We start from the raw sequence: 19,881 nt of genomic DNA, 5'->3' as shown, positions 1-19,881 counted from the left end.
CATGCAGGCTATGATACCTACGCTCTCAAACCATACTCACAAATACATGTGGAGTTTATTGGGAACTTAGTTTTAGTGAGGCCGGTATTCGGAACGGAGTAAGGATCTGCGTGATGGAACACAAGAATGGTCCAGCTGCACTGCACAAACGTTAGCCATATATAGAAGAAATCAGCTTTATAAAGAGTTCTTGGATATAGGTGTGAGTTACACTACAGTATATACAGGTGTTTTTAAGTTACATTAACTATCGCCACACTATGAGGCATACGTACAAATGTGATGATACTTTAATCTGCACTTGCTTCTGCTTCTTCACCATTAACAAAGTGAAACTGACAATGTGCCAAAGAGAGCACGATGGACACTGCTGAAATAAAACAAAGATATTGCACAAATACGAAATAAAAACTGTTCTGCTTATATATGAATGATTTTGTCAATTAAGAAAAAAAGTTATTCTCCAGCTGGTTGTTTTTTCTTTGTTTTTCTTTTTTTCTCTTGTGCCCCGGTTTTCTTGTTTTCCTTTGTGCCCTGGGTGCTCTTTTCTGGTTTGTCTGTGTTCTCAGGTTCAGTAAATTGAATCTTCTGTTTTTTCTTCTTGGGTTTTAAGCCAGATTCCTCAACTGCAAAAAAAAACCCAAAAAACAAAAAAAACTTTAATCAGCAAACATAAGACTTACAAAGAACACAGCGCACTTTTGACCTTTCTTTGTTGCTGAAAAGGAACAAACTACTCGCAGAAGCTAGTCTTTCCTACTTATTCACGTATTGGTGTGTCTACTCCTTTAATGCAGTCTCTTGTATGGGAAGGAATGTGTGCTGGGCCACAAATATTAACTGTTATATCAGAGTAGACTAGCACTCACTTTCTTATTTTTAACATGGGCTTACAGGTTTATGGTTGTCGATATTCATGGTCTTCTACAGACACTTTAAAATTGATGGGGGGGGGGCATTTGGAGGCCTATTTTGGTTTTTAAATCAAACCAACTTGGTGCCAAAACTGTACTTTAATAACGTAGGAGAAATATGCCAAATCTGCATGAAACTTTCCAAAAACTAATGTATTCTCTTTTGGTCCTTTATTTACAGTTTTGCACTCATTAGTATTTATCAAGCCGGGGCAAATAAAGGTGGTGGGCAAAAAAGTGTGATTTCCCATAGGAACAATTCCTCACTAAGAAAACAAATGAACTAAATTACACCAAACAAGGCACAAATAACTTAACTCGAGGCTTGTGCTTTTGCTGGTTTGATGCAAGTCAGCTCAATAGTGTGAGCAGTTTTGGTTGGGCATAGAGGTTCACTTTTAGAGATCTCTTGACAGTTGAAAACGGTACTGTTAATTTACTCATAACGTTAGTGCTTTTTGACAAATTTGCTCAAAATGCAGCAAATACTTAGCATGTTTAGGTTGTCCTTTGTATTTTTAAATTTGCGAACATTTGCCAAGGGATGGGCCCTTCTAAAAAGGAGGGTCAAATGTGCTAAAGAACAAGTTACTTACCTTCGGTAACGCTTTTTCTGGTAGATACAATATCTGCCTGTGGATTCCTCACCTTGTGAATATCCCCTGCGTCAGCAACATTCGGAAATTCTTTTTGTAGCTTCGCGCCGACATGGACCCGGACGTCACAGAGGCACGGCATCGCTCGTGACTCCGCTGACGTCACCGATGCCTATAATAGGCCCACGCCGGCGTGATGACATCAGTTCCGCCCTTTTTTCCGTGCCTTCGGGGCACACGGATGGACCAATGACAGTAGGCAGATTCCTCACCTTGTGAATAGAGTCCCACAGCAGTCCCCACTCCCGGAGGAGGGTGTCCACTCTTCTATACCAGAAAATTCTGGAGGACAGAGCGCGCAAAATGGCCGTCCCTCCTCACCTCGGTATCCAAGCAGTAATGCTTCGCGAAAGTGTGGAGGGAAGACCAAGTTGCCGCTCTACAAATATCCTCTACAGGAACACCTCTAGCCAATGCTGAGGATGAAGACTTAGCTCTTGTAGAATGAGCTCTTATACCCTCTGGTGGTTCCTTACCGGCCAAAGAGTAGCAGATCTTTATACAGAGGACGATCCATCTTGATAAAGTTCTTTTATGGACCGCTCTTCCTCTCTTGCAGCCAGCAAAGCCAATGAAGAGCTGGTCATCCAACCGACAGTCTTTAGATCTGTCCAGATAAAAAGACACCGCCCTCTTGGGGTCCAGACGGTGCAACATCTCCTCCTCCTTGGAAGGGTGTGGGGGAGGATAAAAGGTAGGAAGGGTAATGGATTGACCAAGGTGGAAAGGAGTCACCACCTTAGGCAGAAAAGCAGCCCTGGTCCTAAGAACCATTCGATCAGCATGAATGGACAAGAAAAGGGGCTTGGAACTAAGAGCTTGAAGCTCACTTACCCTCCTTGCCGAGGTTATTGCAACGAGGAAAACTGTCTTAAGAGTCAAAAGCCTCATAGGACATTTGTGAAGAGGCTCAAAAGGAGCACCCATCAGAAAAGTCAAAACAAGATTTAAGTCCCACTGAGGCACAATAAAAGGAGTAGGAGGGAAATTATTCGTGAGGCCCTTCAAAAACCTTAAAACCACAGGAGATTTAAAAAGAGATGGCTGGTCAGGCAAACAGAGAAATGCCGACAGCGCTGAAAGATAGCCCTTCACTGTGGCAACGGAAAGCCCCTGTTGCGCCAGAGAAAGGGCAAACTGGAGAACATCAGACAAATGGGCTCTCAGAGGGTCTATAGATTTCTCCCCACACCAAGTGACAAATTTTGACCACCTATAAGAATAGATGGACTTAGTGGAGTCACGCCTGGCTGACAAGATGACATCCACCACGTCAGGCGGGAGAGAAAAAGAACTCAGGTTGCCCCGTTCAATCTCCAGGCATGAAGGTGTTTAAGATCTGGAGGTGGGGGTGTAGAACCTGCCCCTCCATCTGGGAGAGGAGATCTGCCCTGTGAGGGAGACGGAGCGGCGGGTGAGAGGAGAGGTGGAGAAGATCTGAGTACCACACCCTTCTTGGCCAATCCGGGGCGATCAATATAACTTGGGCCCGGTCTTGGCGAATTTTCCTCAGAACCCAAGGAATCAAAGGTATGGGAGGAAACGCGTAAAGGAGTTGCGAGTTCCAACTCAACTGAAACGCGTCCCCCAAGGCTCCTTGCATCGGATACTGGAGACTGCATAATGACAGGCAGTGAGCATTCTCGCGAGTGGCGAACAGGTCCACCCGAAGAGTCCCCCACATCTGAAAGATGTCGTGAACAACCTCCGGGTGAAGCCTCCACTCGTGGTCGGCAGAGAACTGCCGACTGAGACTGTCCGCACGAACGTTCTGAACTCCGGCCAGATGATTTGCCATCAGACAAATCTGATGGTCCTGAACCCAGGACCAGAGACGCAGAGCCTCTCTGCAGAGACACTGCGACCCCACTCCTCCCTGCTTGTTGATGTACCACATCGCGGACGTGTTGTCCGTCAGGACCTGAACCGACTGACCGCGAAGGGAAGGGAGGAAGGCCTTGAGCGCCAGACGTATTGCCCGCAATTCCAGAAGGTTGATGTGAAGCAACCTTTCCTCTGGAGACCAAAGACCCTTGATCTCCCGGTCCCCCAGATGAGCACCCCACCCGAGAGTGGATGCATCCGTTATTACCGTGGCCACTGATGGAGGAAGTTGAAAAGGCTTTCCTTGCGACAGATTGCCTTCCACGCTCCACCAAGACAGATCCGCTGCAGCTTCTCTGGAGATCTTCACTGACTCCCTGAGATCTCCGTTGTGCTGATACCACTGCCTGCGGAGGCACCACTGGAGTGCCCTCATGTGCCAGCGTGCATGGTTGACCAATAGAATGCAAGAAGCCATCAGACCGAGCAGGCGAAGAACCTTCAGGACTGGAACGACCGCCCCATTGTAGAACAAAGGAATCATTTCCTGAAAGTCGCGAATCCTTTGAGGTGGAGGGAATGCACGACAAACAGTAGTGTCCAGTACCGCACCTATGAACAGGTTGCGCTGGGAGGGCACCAGGTGAGATTTGGGTACATTTATCGAAAAACCCAACTTGTTTAACAACTGAGTTGTCTCTTGCAGATGATGGAACACCTTCTCCGGCGACTTCGCTTTGATCAACCAGTCGTCCAGATACGTGAATACATGTATCCCCGACCTCCTGAGAGGTGCTGCCACCACTGCCATCACCTTGGTGAAGACTCGAGGCGCAGTAGTAAGACCAAACGGAAGGACCGCAAACTGGTAGTGTTGCGACCCAACCGTAAAACGGAGATACTTTCTGTGCGACTTCAAGATGGGAATATGAAAATACGCATCCTACAAGTCGATCGACACCATCCAGTCTTCTTCCAGCAGCGCTTGAAGAACCTGTGCAAGAGTGAGCATCTTGAACTTTTCCGGTTTCAGGTAAAGGTTCAAGATCCTGAGATCCAGAATTGGCCGAAGCCTGCCATCCTTTTTGGGGATCAGGAAATACCGGGAGTAGCATCCCTGACCCCTCTCCTGCTCTGGAACCACCTCTATCGCACCTTTTCGAAACAGTGCCAGGACTTCTTCCTGCAGGAGAAGCAGGTGGTCCTCCGAACAATAACCCTGGAAAGGAGGATAATTTGGGGGAAACTCCCGAAAGGGAAGAGCATACCCATTCTCTACAAGATTGAGAATCCAAAGATCCGATGTTATCAATTCCCAATCTTGTAGAAAATGGGTAAGCCGGCCCCCCACTAGGCCCACATGATCCGGAATGGTGGATCTAGGGCTGCTTTGCTGCGGTGGCTGGGGGCTGGGATGGGGAAGAGGGGGAAGAGGGGGAAGAGGGGGAAGAGGAGGAAGAGGAGGAGGAAGAGGAGGAAGAGGAGGAAGAGGAGGAAGAGGAGGAAGAGGAGGAAGAGGAGGAAGAGGAGGAAGAGGAGGAAGCGTTACGGCCCGAGCTCGGGCCCTTTGTTTGCCTCTATAAGCTCTATATAATGTGTTTTGCTGCTGTTGTGGCTGCTGCTGGGTTGACTTATAGGTTCGAAAAGAAGAACTGCCAAATCCTCTTGAACGTCTTCCAAAAGTGCCCCTGGTCTGAAGGCCCAACGACTTTGCTGTTGCTCTGCTATCTTTAAAGCGTTCCAAAGCAGTTTCTGCTTTTTTCCCCAAACAATCCAGACCCGTCAAATGGAAGATCCATCAATGCATCCTGGACATCTGTGGAAAACTCACTAGATTTCAGCCATGCAGCTCTTCTTGTCGCTACTGAAGAACCCATGACCCTCGCCACAGAGTCAGCCGTGTCCAACCCACTTTGAATAACCTGCCTTGCTGCAGCTTGAGTATCAGAGATTACCTCCTGGAAATCTTTTCTATCCTCCTCAGGTATTTTGGGCACCAACTGTTTCACGGTGTCCATAAGAGAGTGGATATAACGCCCCATCAAGCAGGTTGCGTTTGTGGACTTCAAAGCCATACTGGCAGAGGAAAAGACCTTTTTAGCAGCCTGATCCTGCTTTCTCGACTCCTTTTCTGCTGGGACCTGCGGAAATACGCCTGTAGATCTTTTGGGACAGGCAGCCTGCACCACCAAACTCTCCGGCAGAAGATGAGAGGTTAAAAATTCCGGGTCTTCAGGAGCTGCTCTATACCTCCTAGCTACAGCCCTAGATACAGCAGGAGCTGATACAGGATTTTTCCAAATCTCTAAAATCGGATCCTTTAAGGCATCATTAAAAGGTAGCAAAGGTTCAGTCACTGAAGGAGAGGGAAGGACGTCTGTGAGCAGATTAGATTTAAATTCTGCAGTTGGTAGAGCAATGTTCAATAAACTTGCAGCCTTCTTTATCACCACATGATACGGTGTCACATCCTTTGAGGGTTCATTAGAAACTGAAACAAGGTCCCATTCAGGTGACAGTTCTAGGCCACTAGCCACAGACAGGTCCTCAAAAGGGACAAAAGGGTCCTCAGAATCCTGTAGCTCGCCCTCCTCCAGATTTTCCCCTCTATATCTTTCTTCCTCCATCAATCTTTGGGCTTCACGCCTAGATCTTAGCTTCACATTCGAAGCCGTCGGATCCGCAATCGACTCCGACGGAGCCGGAGCCGAACTCGACGTCGGACGAGGGAGAGATTCACGACGTCGCTCAGGGTTCGGTATCAAAGTTGATGGAACTGGTGTCGAAGGAATCGGAGTCATCGATCTCGGCGTCGATGGCTTCGGAGTCGGATAATGCCAATGCGGCGTCGGAGCCGGCATAAAGGGCGCAGGTGCATAGGATTGAGGAACACCCAGACCATATGCCATCGGACCCATGGGACCAGTAGGAGCCCCAGAGGGATACATAGCCCTTGAATAGATTCCGAACATTGCATTCAGGAAATGCGTAGGGTCCTGACCTGGAGCCGGGAAGGCTGGGAACGAACCCCCAGGTTGCTCTTGAGGGCGTGGAGTCGAAACGACGTCGATCTCTTCTTCGGGCTGGTGCACCGGAGTCGTACGACTTTCGGGCAGCTGAGCCCCTCCCTCACCAACCTCCTCCTCCTCCTCCTCCTCACCTTCATCCTCCCGACCTGAAGGATGGGATGGGTCCGGAGATGGAACAGCCTTCTGCTTCGGCGAACTCGGCGAGTTCGCATGCGACACCTCAACCTCGGCATCCTGTTCCTCCGAAGCCGAAGAAACAAACTTCTCGACCAGTTTCACCTGCGACTTCGGCTTGGAACCAGACTCCTTCCTCGATCGATGTCGGGATTCATGGGTTCTCTTTTTATGCTTCTTTCTAGAAGATCTTGAAGCATGGGCTGAGGACGAATCCGATCGCGACCTTGATCGAGACCTTTTCCTTCTTTAAACTTGGAAACAAGAAGTTTTGCTTCTCTTTCCCGGAGGGCCTTTGGTGTCATCTTCCTGCAGGATTGGCAGTCCTCGACGTCGTGGTCGGAGCTCAGACACCACAAACAGCATTCATGTGGATCTGTAATGGACATTATTTTGTTACATTCTCTGCAGGCTTTAATCCCGGTCTTCTTCGAGGTCATGTTGAAAGAGAGAAGACAAAGAGACTAGAAAATATAGCAAGTAACAAAGTTACAGTAAAGGCTACAGACGATCCCAGAAAACCGTTAGCGTCGACGACGCGGAAAAAAGGGAACTGATGTCATCACGCCGGCTTGGGCCTATTATAGGCGTCGGTGACGTCAGCGGAGTCGCGAGCGATGCCGTGCCTCTGTGACGTCCGGGTCCACGTCGGCGCGAAGCTACAAAAAGAATTTCCGAATGTTGCTGACGCAGGGGATATTCACAAGGTGAGGAATCCACACGGCAGATGTATCTATCAGAATTGCTAATACAAACGGCATTGTTTGATAACTCCATAGAAAATTCGGTAGCTATTCAATATGATAACTCTACTGTTGGAAGGTTCCGAACACATTAAGCCCAATTCAAGAATCTCAGATTTCTTGCAGATCTGAGAATAGGAAAAATACCTTGATTTGCTAATAACTTTGGTGAAGTTTTCTAGACCTGCACAGGTCTTGGTAAACACAAACTGTGTTTTAACCACATCGCTGCGGCTGCGCGGCGGGCGCATGCTGGTGACGGAACCGCTCCGTCACCAGCCGCGGTTGAGCTGTGCTCATGATGGAGCGGTTCCGTCATGGCCCCGCCCGCTCAATAGAACGCGCCGAGCAAGCGCGTCGGGCGGGCCATGACGGAACTGCTCCGTCATCAGCACAGCGCCACCGCGGCTGATGACGGAGCGGTTCCGTCAACAGCATGGAACCGGTTAATTTTCAAATTTTGAAAACCCATAAAAGGGTGGTAAAAAAAGCAGCAATTCCCCTATACACCCCCATAGAAATTTCCATGCAACAGAAAGAAATCCTGAAGGGATTTATAGCGATCTTGGAATTAAAGTAAAACTTTACTCAGAAGTATTATTGTTTGGTGTAAATCCGTTCATTAGTTTTCAAGAAAACAGTATTACAATAATGTGCTAGTAGGCTTAAAAAGGTTAAAAATATAGCAGGACCGTTAGAATTTGGACAGTCCTTGGACTAACTTTCGCAGACATTGAACCTACATTTACAAATAAAATTCCCACTTGGCTAAAGAAGCTTTTAGCTCCTGTTGTTCATTAGGAGCCTGAAAACCACTTAGAACTGGGTTCACAAATAAAATACTGGCCCAAACCCTAAAACCAACCTATTCCACGCATGTTTGAAGGCTCTGCACATTGGTTTTCTGTTGCAGAAAAGCAAAAAAAACAACAACAAAAACTTTTGTGCCCCCTTCTCACTATAGATTGGACTGTGCCCCCTTGTTAATGGAATTGAATGAAACCTCTTAAAATAATAGTAAGAAGACATACTAAGGTTCTGTACAATTGCTTTGCGGTCCACAATACGGCCCTTATGTCCGATCTGCTTGAAACTTGAGATTCCTGCACTGGGCGCCACTTGCTAATGGCCTATCAAGTCTCATGACGATTCATTAATAAGTGTTAAAATACTTTGCAAATGTTTTTTTTTTTTACACCCCCACTACTTAACTCTGCCCCCCCCCTTTATTTTTAAAACAATTTGTATTTATCAACAAATTGAAGCAGGTACAAAGCAATGGAAAAGCAATAGTCTGGCCCAAAATACATGACTCCACATACATTACAGTAAAATTACAATGATCACATTTGTTGTCACCAAGCTGAGCCAGGGTGCTGTCCTACCATCCAGGCAACAAATCATACGTCTAGGAGGGTAAACCACGTTTATAACGAAACGTTATCTCCGCGGGAAATCACAACGCGGTCGTTATCACGACCGCATTGTGATTCCGCATACCATTACTCCGCAAGTCGGAACACGACTTGCGGAGGGGGGGGTGTTTGATTTAAAATCCAACACCTTCCCTAGTATCCGCATAGACTGGAGTTGGAATAGTAAATTATACTACTCCAACTTCCAGCGCCCCCCTCCGCAAGTCGTTGTTAAGACTTGCAGAGTAAAGGTATGCGGAATCACAACGCGGTCGTGATAACGACCGCGTTGTGATTCCCCGCGGAGGAAAAGTCTGCGGGATTAGATCATACATTCGTCTAGGAGATCTATATACATCAATAGAATACAAAACAAATTAGGTCACAAGGATATGTCAACATTAGGGGTGGGGGCTCATCATTGTCAGTTGTGCTAGTACAGTGTCTTTCACGCTGTAATTGTATAGAAGGGGTGATGCAGATATCCCCTCTGTATTTGTTCCATTTCCCCCATTTGTAGTCCCATTTCTTGGAGCACCCTCTACTTCTGAACACATCTTTCTCGACAATCATTGCCCAGTCCATGTCTCTAGCCCAATCACGCAGGCTTGGGACAGTATCCACCACCCATTTTTGTACAATGTTTCGTTTCACGATGGCCCAACCCATCGATGTCCATGTTTGTTCTGCCTGGGAGAGGTCAGTGGCATCCAATATATTGAGGAGGCAGAGCTGGGGAGATGTGTTTAAGGATTTGCTGCAAGTCCTTTCCATTTGTTTCGTAACTTTATCCCAGTAATGCTTTGCTTTTGGGCAGTCCCATAAGATGTGAAAGAAGGTGCCACACTGATTAACTCTGCCCCTTCTTGATGGATTTGGATGAAACGCAATATCGCAAGGGTAAGCTGAAAATAAGAGTGCCAAATTTTGCGCAGATCTGGGATAAGGCGCCAACGTTATCCCCATAAGAAATATTTTGTAACCCCCTCCCATTTTTAATTTGCTCCCATTTGATTGTATGTCAAGATTCGTGAAACATAATGGATGCTAGGCGCAGTGGGGTTGAAGCAGGTGGGATGAAGGGCCTGGGCCTAATTCTGCTGTGCCTGGCTGAAGACTGTGTGCAGCATGGTCGGGCGTCTGTGGAGGGCAAGTCGAAGGGCCTGCACTCTACCCTTTCTGCGCATGGCTCAAGGTCATCTGCAGTGAGGTTGGGCCCTTGGGATGGCACAGTGCAGGGCCTGCCAGACTCTGTTGCTGATGACCAAAGGCTGTGTGCAGTGGGGTTGGGCGTCTGCAGAAGTCGGGTGCATTGCCTGGCTTTTGATGCAACTTTGACTATACAGTATGGGTCCCCGGTGTCCAGGATGCCAGTAACAGTGTTCTTTCCCTAAAAACATGCCCACAATTGGTATTTCTGCCCCCCTGTACGGCCCTAGTAAGTGATACCCTGGGTACCTAGGGCTATGGAGGTTGAAGTGGGTGCCCTGGAACCCCCTCACTTGGACCAAGTCACTGGCTCTGCAGCTGGTGAATTGAAGAAATGACCAAGTCGACATGGCATACTGCTTGTGCACAATGCCAGCTAGCACAGCCTATGATATAGGTAAGTCACCCCTCCTAGCAGGCCATACCAGCCCTAAGGTAGGATGCACTATATCCCAGGTGTGGTCATATCTGCAGGAGCAGATATGCCCCTACAGCATTAGTGTTTATTCCTTAATATTGTAAGCACCAGGGAAGCCGTAGAGAGTACATGGGCTGGGAACTTGACAAACAGAGTTCCACAGCACCATGATGGCTTCACTGAAACCAGGACTGTTTGGTACCAAACTGCTCCTTGTAATAAATCCACACTGATGCCAGTGTGAGATTTATTAAAAAATGTACACAGAGGGCACCTCAGAGGTGTCCCCTGAAAGCCTACCGACCCTGGTGTGGTCACGGACTGGCTTTACGCAGCCTGCCACACACACACGTTTCTGGACCCCTGGGAGGAGAGCCTCTGCTCTCTGGGTCCAAAACAATGCACATCCTGGGCAGAGGGGTCACACCTCCTCCCCCAGGATGGGCACTGTGCTAGAAGGGGAAGCTTCAAAGGCCTGCCGCCTATGTAATGCACCCCAGCCTCTGCTGCTGGCAGCAGATGGCGGCCCTAGTTTACACCCCAACTTTGGGGGGGAAAACTGGCAGGAAAACGTAGAAAAACTAGGAGGTGTGCCCACATTTGCCAACTCCAGCCCTCAGGTGTAGGAGGCGAAGCTAAGCACACTTTTCAGTCCCTTCCATCTTGAAGATGAGAGGACTCTTCCAATCAGGACGAGAACTATGCCCCTTCACCCACGAGGGTGGCAGAATAGAGAATGTAGTCACCCCAGGTGAGGTGCCCTTTGGCCCTACCTGTTACTTCCTTAAAGCGCCTCTACGCCTAGTATTTAGGAGGCTCCCTCTGACCTTGAAACTAGTTACCAGCGACTTAAGAAGGATGAAGCAGACGCCGAGCAGCGAAGCCTGAAGACTACTACTGACTTGGCTCCAGCCCTACCGGCTTGTCTCCAGCTTTAAAGCCACTGCGAGAATACGACACCGGTTCTGCAGCCAGTGACTTCCAGAAACCTGAGGAAGACTGCATGAACTTTGACAAAGGCAGAACTCCTGAGGACAGTGGTTCTGTTCCCAAGAAACCAACTCAATGGACTACAGTGCACTCCGGATCCGTGAGACCTGCCCACTCTGCACCAGATGCCTCCGGCCCATGTACAGATGGCTCACCGATCCAGAACAGGCTCCCCAGCGATCCTGACCTCAAGTCCAACGTTAGCTGATCCCTCCTGGACTCCAAAACAGAGTCTGCAGCTTGAATTCAGAGGCTCCCCCTCCCCAGTAAGGAGATTAAGATGTCCAAAGGCATCCCTGCACTGAGGTCCCTGGGCAATGGTGAACTGAATCGATGGTGCCCCCGACGACCCCCCTATATCTCTACTCACCTCTGCTGCTGTTGGTCTCCCTCCTGCAACCTCAGGTGCAAACTTGGAATTTGACCTCCGCACCCAGCCGCCTCTGTGCAGCTGGTGGTGCAGTTTTGGTGCTCAAGTGACAGATCCTTGCTGACCTTTAGTCCTGAAGACTGGAACTGTAAGTGAATACTTAACTGTATAATCGGATTATTGTTTTTCTCCATTGGATAACGTAGAACTGTTCAGAAATTTCACTGTCGACTTTTCTATTTAAACACTTACTTTACCCTATTGCAAAGATCTTGGTCTTAAAACACAAACAAAGCCGATTTTTATAAAATTGTTGCAGATCTCCTTTTTAGGTCGTGCCTATCCCATTCCGCAGGAAAGGATAGGGGACAATTTTAGTGGCTAAAATAGGTTCTCAAACCAAGGGCCGGATTTTCAACAGTTCACGTGAAGACAAGCACGCGCATTTCCCCACATCAAAGCAATCAGCCTCCCTCCCATAGGCTTCCCTAGCGTGCGCACTGCGCGCTGGCCTCAATTCTCCTCCCACCTAATTGCTTTTTTTCACGGCCGCCAGGCTGTGAGCTACATCAAAGGGTTCGGCTCCCCGCCCCCTGCTTCACGGACGCTTCTCAGGCCACCAGCCTGCCCAATACTTGTTTTTGTTATTGTGCATTTTTAAGTAGCGCAAATGTAACCCGAAGGCATCAGAGCGCTTTACGTGAGCACCCGTTACATTACAGAAGGACAGATTCTTTGTAGGCACGCATAGATTAAAATAATTAATAATCTGCCTAGAATTACATTGATTCTGAGCAGACGCGAAGATTCGAACCTGGTTCCCGTTTCCAAAGTCGGCAACTGGCCGTTTCGCCACACCTGCTCCTTAATCTTTAGTAGCCTAATGAATCCTGGGCGTCGTAGTGCAGCTGAGCGTTAGTTCATCCACTGGAACTAACAAACCTGGAAACAATCATAGGTAAGTTAAAGGCCCAGGATTGAAGTTGTGCGTTTTTGGCGGCATTGAGCCATCTGGTAACTTTAACCCTACGCAGCTGAATGTAGCAGTATTTTTTTTGCATTCTGTGCTGTGAGAAGCTATGAGAGGCCCCAGCGGGATCCAATCAGAGAGTACTACCAAGGGGTCAGTGAGTTCGCTACTCGCTTATTGGCCACTTCTGCGGACCAGCCTCATTCATACCAAAACACGCAAGGCGCTCCTCTTTTTTTCTTTAAAAAAAAAACGAGTTTATCTTTCACGCTTCTTAGAAACATGATATACAGCCGGGTTCTTGGAAAGCGCTGCCCCGCTGGGAATTTCTTTGACTTAAAGGGGAAACTCCAGGCAGATGTAAACATTCCATAGTATTCGAGTGTTATTCTTTTCTTCTGGCAGCCCATACTCCTTTTAGTCAAAACCTTTGCTGGCTCCCCTTGCCTTCTCTATCCGATGGACTAAATTCCTTGAAACCAGAGGCACCCCCACTGTAAATACAATACGCATTGGCAAAGCCAATGAAGTTGGCAGACTTTTGGTTTTGTAAATGCCTGAATAATCCATCCCACTCCATCCATCCATCCATCCCACTCCATCCATCCATCCATCCCACTCCATCCATCCATCCATCCCATTCCATCCATCCATCCATCCATCCATCCAACTCCATCCATCCATCCATCCATCCCACGGGGGCGTGGCTTGAGCGCCGAGGGAAATGGCGGCGTGAGCCCGGAGCTCCGCGCCTCTTCCCCACAAGACTCCTGACAGAAGGGCCGAAGAGCCCGTGTGTGCCCCGGCGCCGATTGCCGAACCGGCGGTGACTGCTCGGACGAGATCTGGGCTGCCGGCGGCGTCGCAGAGCCGAGAACGGCCGCCGATCGCGGCGGCCCCTGGAGCGGAGGGGAGAACGGCGCCGAGCAAGATGGCTGCCACGGCGGAATCCTGAAAGGCGGAGGGCTGCCAGAGGAACCCACTGCCGGCGCACATAGGGAAGGCGCGATCGCCGGCAGCGACGGACCCCCCAAGGCGAGGATTGCTCCTTAGGGCCCGGCTGCGGTACGCGGTGTCATCGGGAGTGGGCGGGGACGGCCGCCCGGGTCCGCTCCTGCGGGCGAGGCTTCCTGGCGGACTCCTGGCCGAGAGGACGAGCACCGGAGCTCCAACCCAGCCCCGGGCACCGGCCGATTCAGCAGGTGAGCGGGGGCCGCCCTGAGAGGGGGTCCGTGGGGAACGGTGCGCGGAGCTGTGCATCCTGGGCCCCCCTCGCCCCCACAGCAGTGGCCCGTGCAGCATATGGGGGCATGAGGAAGGACCCCGAGGGACATTGAAGGGGCTTTGGCGGCGTCCAGCATCCCGCGCCGCCCCAGGGGGGGGTGAACGTTGCCCCACAGCATCCGGGGGGTCGAACAGCACGACGGACGCCTACTCTGGGGCGCAGTGCTTGAGCAGCGAGACCCCGTAGCGCACAGGGGTGGACCACGTGGCCGGGGCCCGAGGACAACAGGCAGGCGAGGACAGCGGAAGCGGCGAGGCCGGCCACGATGGGGAAACCGAGGGCCAGGGTGGAGGAGGCGGCAACGTCGGAGGTGGTGGAGGGGGGCCCCGCTGAGCAGACTGACCTGCAGCGATTGCAGGACCGGATACTGGACGCCATAACGGCCACCAGGGATGCGCTCCACAACGACATAGCGCAGGTGGCGTCGGGGCTGGGCCTACTCCGGGCGGACCATGACAAACTAAAAGACAGGGTCAAGGAGGCTGAAGTGGTGCTCGATGTCATGGCGCCGGCTCACAAGGCGATGGAGAGTAAGCTGACGGAGGCCCTGGACCGCATAAGCACCCTGGAAAGGCGAGCGGAGGATGCGGAAAATAGGAGCCGCCGCAGCAACGTGCGGATCGTAGGTGTGCCGGAGACGGAGGGGACGGGGGACATGATTGCCTACATGGAGGAATGGCTGAAATCGGTGGTGGCGCCGGAAGGGCTTTCGCCGTTCTTCACTCTGGAACGGGCCCACAGGGTCCCCTCAGGACCGCCCAAGCCCGGGCTCCCACCCAGACCGATCATAGCCAAGTTGCTACACCACAAGGACAGAGATCTGCTCCTGCGGAAGGCTCGTGAGGACGGCCCCTTCCAGATTGCGAACAGTAGAGTCACACTTTTTCCGGACTTCACCTTCGAAACGCAGAAACAACGAGCCTCCTTCCTCACGATCAAGAGGGAACTGCGGAATGAAGGGATTGCCTACTCCTTGCTCTTCCCAGCCAGGCTACGAGTGGTAGTGGACGACAAGGCGATCTTCTTTGCGACTTCAGCGGAAGCCTGGGACTGGTGGGAGACATACAAGGCCGGGACTGACGGCGCGAGGGTGAGAGAAGAGCGAGAAAAAGAGCGGGAACGCTCGCCCAAACGGCTGCGGAAATCGAGGAGACTATGGAAACGAGGGCGAGGGAAGCTAGGCCCATCGGCCTCTCAGACTGACGCGGAACGGCAGGCGGCGCTGCTGGAGGTGGTGAAGCTTGGTCGGGCAGAGGGTCCCGGATCTAGGGGGGCCACGGACTCGGATACTCATGTCTCGGCCTCTGGCTCGGAGTCGGACCTATCGGGGATTCACCGCAAGGAGGGGCCGCTGGTGACGCCGCAGACGGCGGACGAGATCCACAATGTTTGAACTACTATCGATGCAGAGTGGGTAATGATTGGGGAGCTGTGAGGGGGGACCATTGCCTATACACATAGTGGGGGCCGGGGCACGCGGCGGGGCTCAGGGCAGAGGGGCCATGAGGAACTGGGGAGGGAGGGTGGAGATGGGCGTCGCGGCCTCCCTCTGGGCAAGGCCGTGCTCCGTAGGCCCTTAAGGCACCCACAGCTACGGCTGTGTAGTTGAGACCTGGGTCATCAGGTACGGGAGTTTGGATGGGGACTGGTATTTCGATATTGGGGCCTGTTCTGGGGGAGGGGGGGTTCCACAGTTGGGGATTGTTTGCTTTTTTTGCAGTTTTTGACCCTGGGTGTACCATGGGTAGGGCTGTTGGGGAGTTTTGTTGTTTTCAGAGGGGGCACCATCACCGCCGACGGACTGGACCTGGAGGGAGTGTTTCGACCGGATTACTGGGATAATGGCTAATGTAAACGGGTTGACCTGTATTACCTGGAATGTCCGGGGCCTACACACTATGCAGCGCAGACACAAAATACATGCCTATTTAGTACGGAGGGGAGTGCACATCGCAATGCTACAGGAGACGCATCTCACACGGCAGGAGGGGGAGGCGCTGCAAAGGAGATGGCGGGGGCAGGTTTATCACACCAGCTATTCGGCCTATGCGCGAGGAGTGCTCATATGGGTTAGGGCAGGCACGCCTTTCCACCTCACACGCCAATGGGTTGACCAGGAAGGGAGGTATGTGGTGGTGGAGGGGAAACTTGAAGGTAGGGATATAGTATTAGCTAGCATTTATGCCCCAAACACGGACCAGCTGGCTTTCCTCGCGACACTGTCAGGGACGCTGGCCCACTCCCTTGCAGGCCCGGTCCTGCTGGGGGGTGACTTTAACTCCGTTGCCGACCCCTTGCTGGACAGGTCTCACCCCCCCCTTCGTGACTCCCCGGTTTACAGGCTCTCTAGAGGTAGGAGGGACTGGCAGGAGAGCTGGGAACTTATAGACGTCTGGAGAGGGCAACACCCGACTGACCGGGATTATTCATTTTTCTCCGGGCTCCATGACTTGCATGTCCGTTTGGACACCATACTTTGCTCCAGGGAGGTGCTGCCGTACGTCACTGACTCTGAGTACCTGTCGAGAACAATCTCAGACCATAATCCGCTCCTGATCCGGTTGGCGTGGATGGCGAGGAAGCCCAGGGTTCCGCTCTGGAAACTGCGGCCTGAGACTCTGGAGGACCCCCTTTTCGGGGAGGCCCTAGCGGAAGGAGTGACCTCGTATTTCACGGAAAACGAAGGGACGGCGACCTCAAGGGCGACGGAGTGGGACGCCTTCAAGGTAGTGGTGAGGGGTATCTGTATCAGGGATTATGTAGGCGTGCGGAAGGTACTGCTGGGCGATTTGGCTACGGCGGATGCTAGGCTGAGGGAGGCGGAGAGGAGGCGGCCCGGACACCCGGACCTCCAGGAGTCTCTCTGTTTGGCCAGGGAGTCGGTGGCCGTTGAAGTGGAGAGGCTCCGAGCCTTTGACTACAAGCGCTATGTGCTGCGCTCCCATGTTGACGGCGATAAGGCGGGTACCCTCCTAGCGTGGCTCTCGAACCCCACCAGACGATGCGCTCCCATACTCCAACTGCGGGATATGACGGGCGCGCTTCAACAAACTCAGCTGGGCATAGTCGACGCCTTCCAGAAATATTACGAGGGCCTGTACAAGAGTGCCCCGGGAAACAGGACGGGACTGGTGGAACCCTTCCTGACTGATCTGCCCCTACACCGGATAGAGGCTGAACAAGCGAAGGACTTGGGGTCGGACATTGACGTGGGGGAGATACGATCGGCGGTGCGGCGCATGGCGAGGAACAAATCGCCGGGGATAGACGGACTCCCCATAGAGTTCTATAACAAATATCTGGACATACTGGCACCGCGACTCCTGACTGTCTATAAGGAGGCCAAGGCGTCGGGACGGCTACCGCAGTCGATGAGGGAGGCATTAGTGGTCCCACTGCTGAAGCCCGGCAGGGAGAGTGATGACCCTGCGTCCTATAGACCGCTCTCTATGCTCACCGCAGACTATAAAATCCTGAGTTCCATACTAGCGGCGAGGCTCCTGCCTCACATGACGGGGCTTGTGCACGACGACCAGAACGGTTTTATACCGAAACGTAACACCACGATCAATATCAGAAGGCTCATCCGTCTCCTGGACGGGCTGACCGAAGGGGCAGGGACGGAACTGGTCCTCTCGGTTGATATTGAAAAGGCCTTCGACAGCCTCGAGTGGGACTACCTCTATACTGTCATGGAGCGCTTTGGTCTGGGGGCTGGTTATATCCATTGGACGAAGGTCCTATACGCGGAAGCGATCGCAAGGGTGAGGGTGGGACCGGCGGTATCCCTCAGATACCCGGTGGAGCGGGGCACTCGTCAGGGCTGCTCCCTGTCGCCGCTTCTCTTTGCACTGGCTATTGAGCCGCTGGCGGCTGCGGCCCGAACGGGGCGGCACACCCGCGGAGTGCGGGACCGTGACGGACAGCATTTCATCTCGCTGTATGCCGATGACTTACTACTGTTCCTCTGCGACGGGGGTGAGGACTTACGGAGAGCGGAAGCTCTACTGGAAAGCTTCGGAGAGATGTCGGGCCTGCGGGTTAACTGGCCCAAGACGAGTTTGTTCCCACTACTAGGGGGCACTGCCCAGCCACAACACCAGTCGGATGCGACCTGGAACCCTACCTGTATGAAATACCTGGGGGTCCATATTTACCATAGGCCGGAGGACTTGCTTGAGGGCAACCTGGGACGATGCGTACGTGGACTGAAGGGCTGTATGTCCTTCTGGTCCACATTACCACTGTCAGTATCGGGCCGGATTTCCCTACTGAAGATGGTTGCCCTACCGAGATTACTGTATTATTTCCGGACGCTCCCAATCTGGATACCTGGCTCCTTCTTTAAGCTCCTTAAATCTCAAATCACGTCGTTCATTTGGGGAGCGGGACGGTGCAGGGTAGCGCTGGCCACGCTCTCTCGCCCGAAAGATGAGGGGGGTTTGGCAGTGCCAGACTTTGAGCTATATTACCTAGCAGCCCAATTGCAAGTCTTCACGCAGGAAGTAGCGAGAGTATTTCGGGGCCCAGAGGACGAAAACTCGCGGGGGACGCCCAGACACGTCCTGGCGTATATAACCCTCCAACAACGGCTGGACAGTCGGGATTTGTCGCTGGAACAGCGCACGTACCGTCACTGCTGGAACCGGACCCAGAAGAGAGCGGGTACCCAGCGCCCATACGCGCCTGAGATACCACTGGGCATGTTAACGGCCTTACCGCATGGCGGCGACTGGTCGCAACTACAGGAGTGGGAGGAAGCGGGGATACAGGTAGTTGGGGACCTCTTTGAGAATGGCGCACTGCTCCCGTTCCAGGAGCTAATCGACCGCTTCGGTATCCCGAGAGGGGGATTTCTGCTGCATGCAGCAGTCACCAGGGCGATGCACGCCCACTGGGGCACGGGACTTGTGGAGCCCGGGACGGCAGCGGCGTGCCAGTACACCATGATGGCGGCGGGCACGATTAAGGCGGTTACATGCCTATATGGTCGGATGCTTAGGGAGAATATCCCTCCTCTCACATCCCTAAAAACGAAATGGGAGGCGGATCTGAATAGGGACATACCGGACACGACGTGGGCACAGCTTGTCCGTAGGGCTCGCAACAGCACGAGAAACGCCAGGTTCCAGCTGATCCACTACTATGTGTTGCATAGGGCGTACATGACCCCAGGTAGAATCAGGCGGTATTTTGGCGATGACACGGCAGCCTGCCCCCGGTGCCCGGAGGAGGGGGCTGAGTTAGTGCACATGCTGTGGGCATGCCCGGCCCTACGAGATTATTGGCAGGAAGTGGGGGAGATGCTGAATGAGGTGACGGGAAGATCCATAGAGTACGGACCGGCGGAATGTCTTTTGCACTGGTTTCCCCATACCCCCAAAAATAAGCTCACGAGTAAGTTTATCGACATGGGACTGATGGTGGCTAAGAGGGAGATCACTAAGAACTGGAAGGCGAGGATGGGGCCTACTCCACGGAGATGGCGGCAGGAGTTCCTAAAATGGGCCATGGCTGACAGCACACACAGATACCAACTTGCGCGCAGGACCCCTAGCCAGGCAGCGGCTGACACTGCGACCGCATGGGAAGTGATGGTGCAGGAACTCAGGGATAGCGGAGCTGATGCAGAGGAGGAGACTCCCGGGGGGGAGGGGACGGAGGAGGCGAGGTGAGGCCCTAGGAGCAGCAGGAATGTAGGGAGACTGAAGCCAGCAACCCAGAGATGGTAACAGCGTAGCCTTAGGCGGGTGATGGTGTACGGGGTGGGGTGGGGGGGGGGGGGGGGGGAGTTCTGGGTTGGCGCAGGGAAGGGGAGTTGGGGATCAGCGCGTAAGTTTAGTAGGGCCATAAAAGTAGTCATACACTTCATCCGAACACTAAC

The 19,881-nt window shown here is 52.2% G+C and overlaps 1 protein-coding gene across 3 annotated transcripts in view; it reads right to left on the bottom strand.

Moving 5' to 3' along the window:
• Positions 1–272: 272 nt before the first annotated feature.
• PAK1IP1 (PAK1 interacting protein 1) overlaps positions 273–19,881 on the bottom strand; it is a 210,541-nt gene continuing 190,932 nt past the window's right edge. For all 3 annotated transcript variants that reach the window (XM_078688087.1, XM_078688088.1, XM_078688089.1), the window contains exon 10: positions 273–626. In XM_078688087.1, the coding sequence (XP_078544213.1) occupies positions 457–626 (170 nt within the window). In that variant the 3' untranslated portion in view covers positions 273–456. The remainder of the gene's footprint in view (positions 627–19,881) is intronic.

Source organism: Lissotriton helveticus, chromosome 4_1, assembly GCF_964261635.1.
Source record: "Lissotriton helveticus chromosome 4_1, aLisHel1.1, whole genome shotgun sequence".
Lineage (NCBI taxonomy): Eukaryota > Metazoa > Chordata > Amphibia > Caudata > Salamandridae > Lissotriton > Lissotriton helveticus.
Note: the sequence above shows the minus strand (reverse complement) of the source record. Positions and strands in the feature narration are given on the sequence as shown.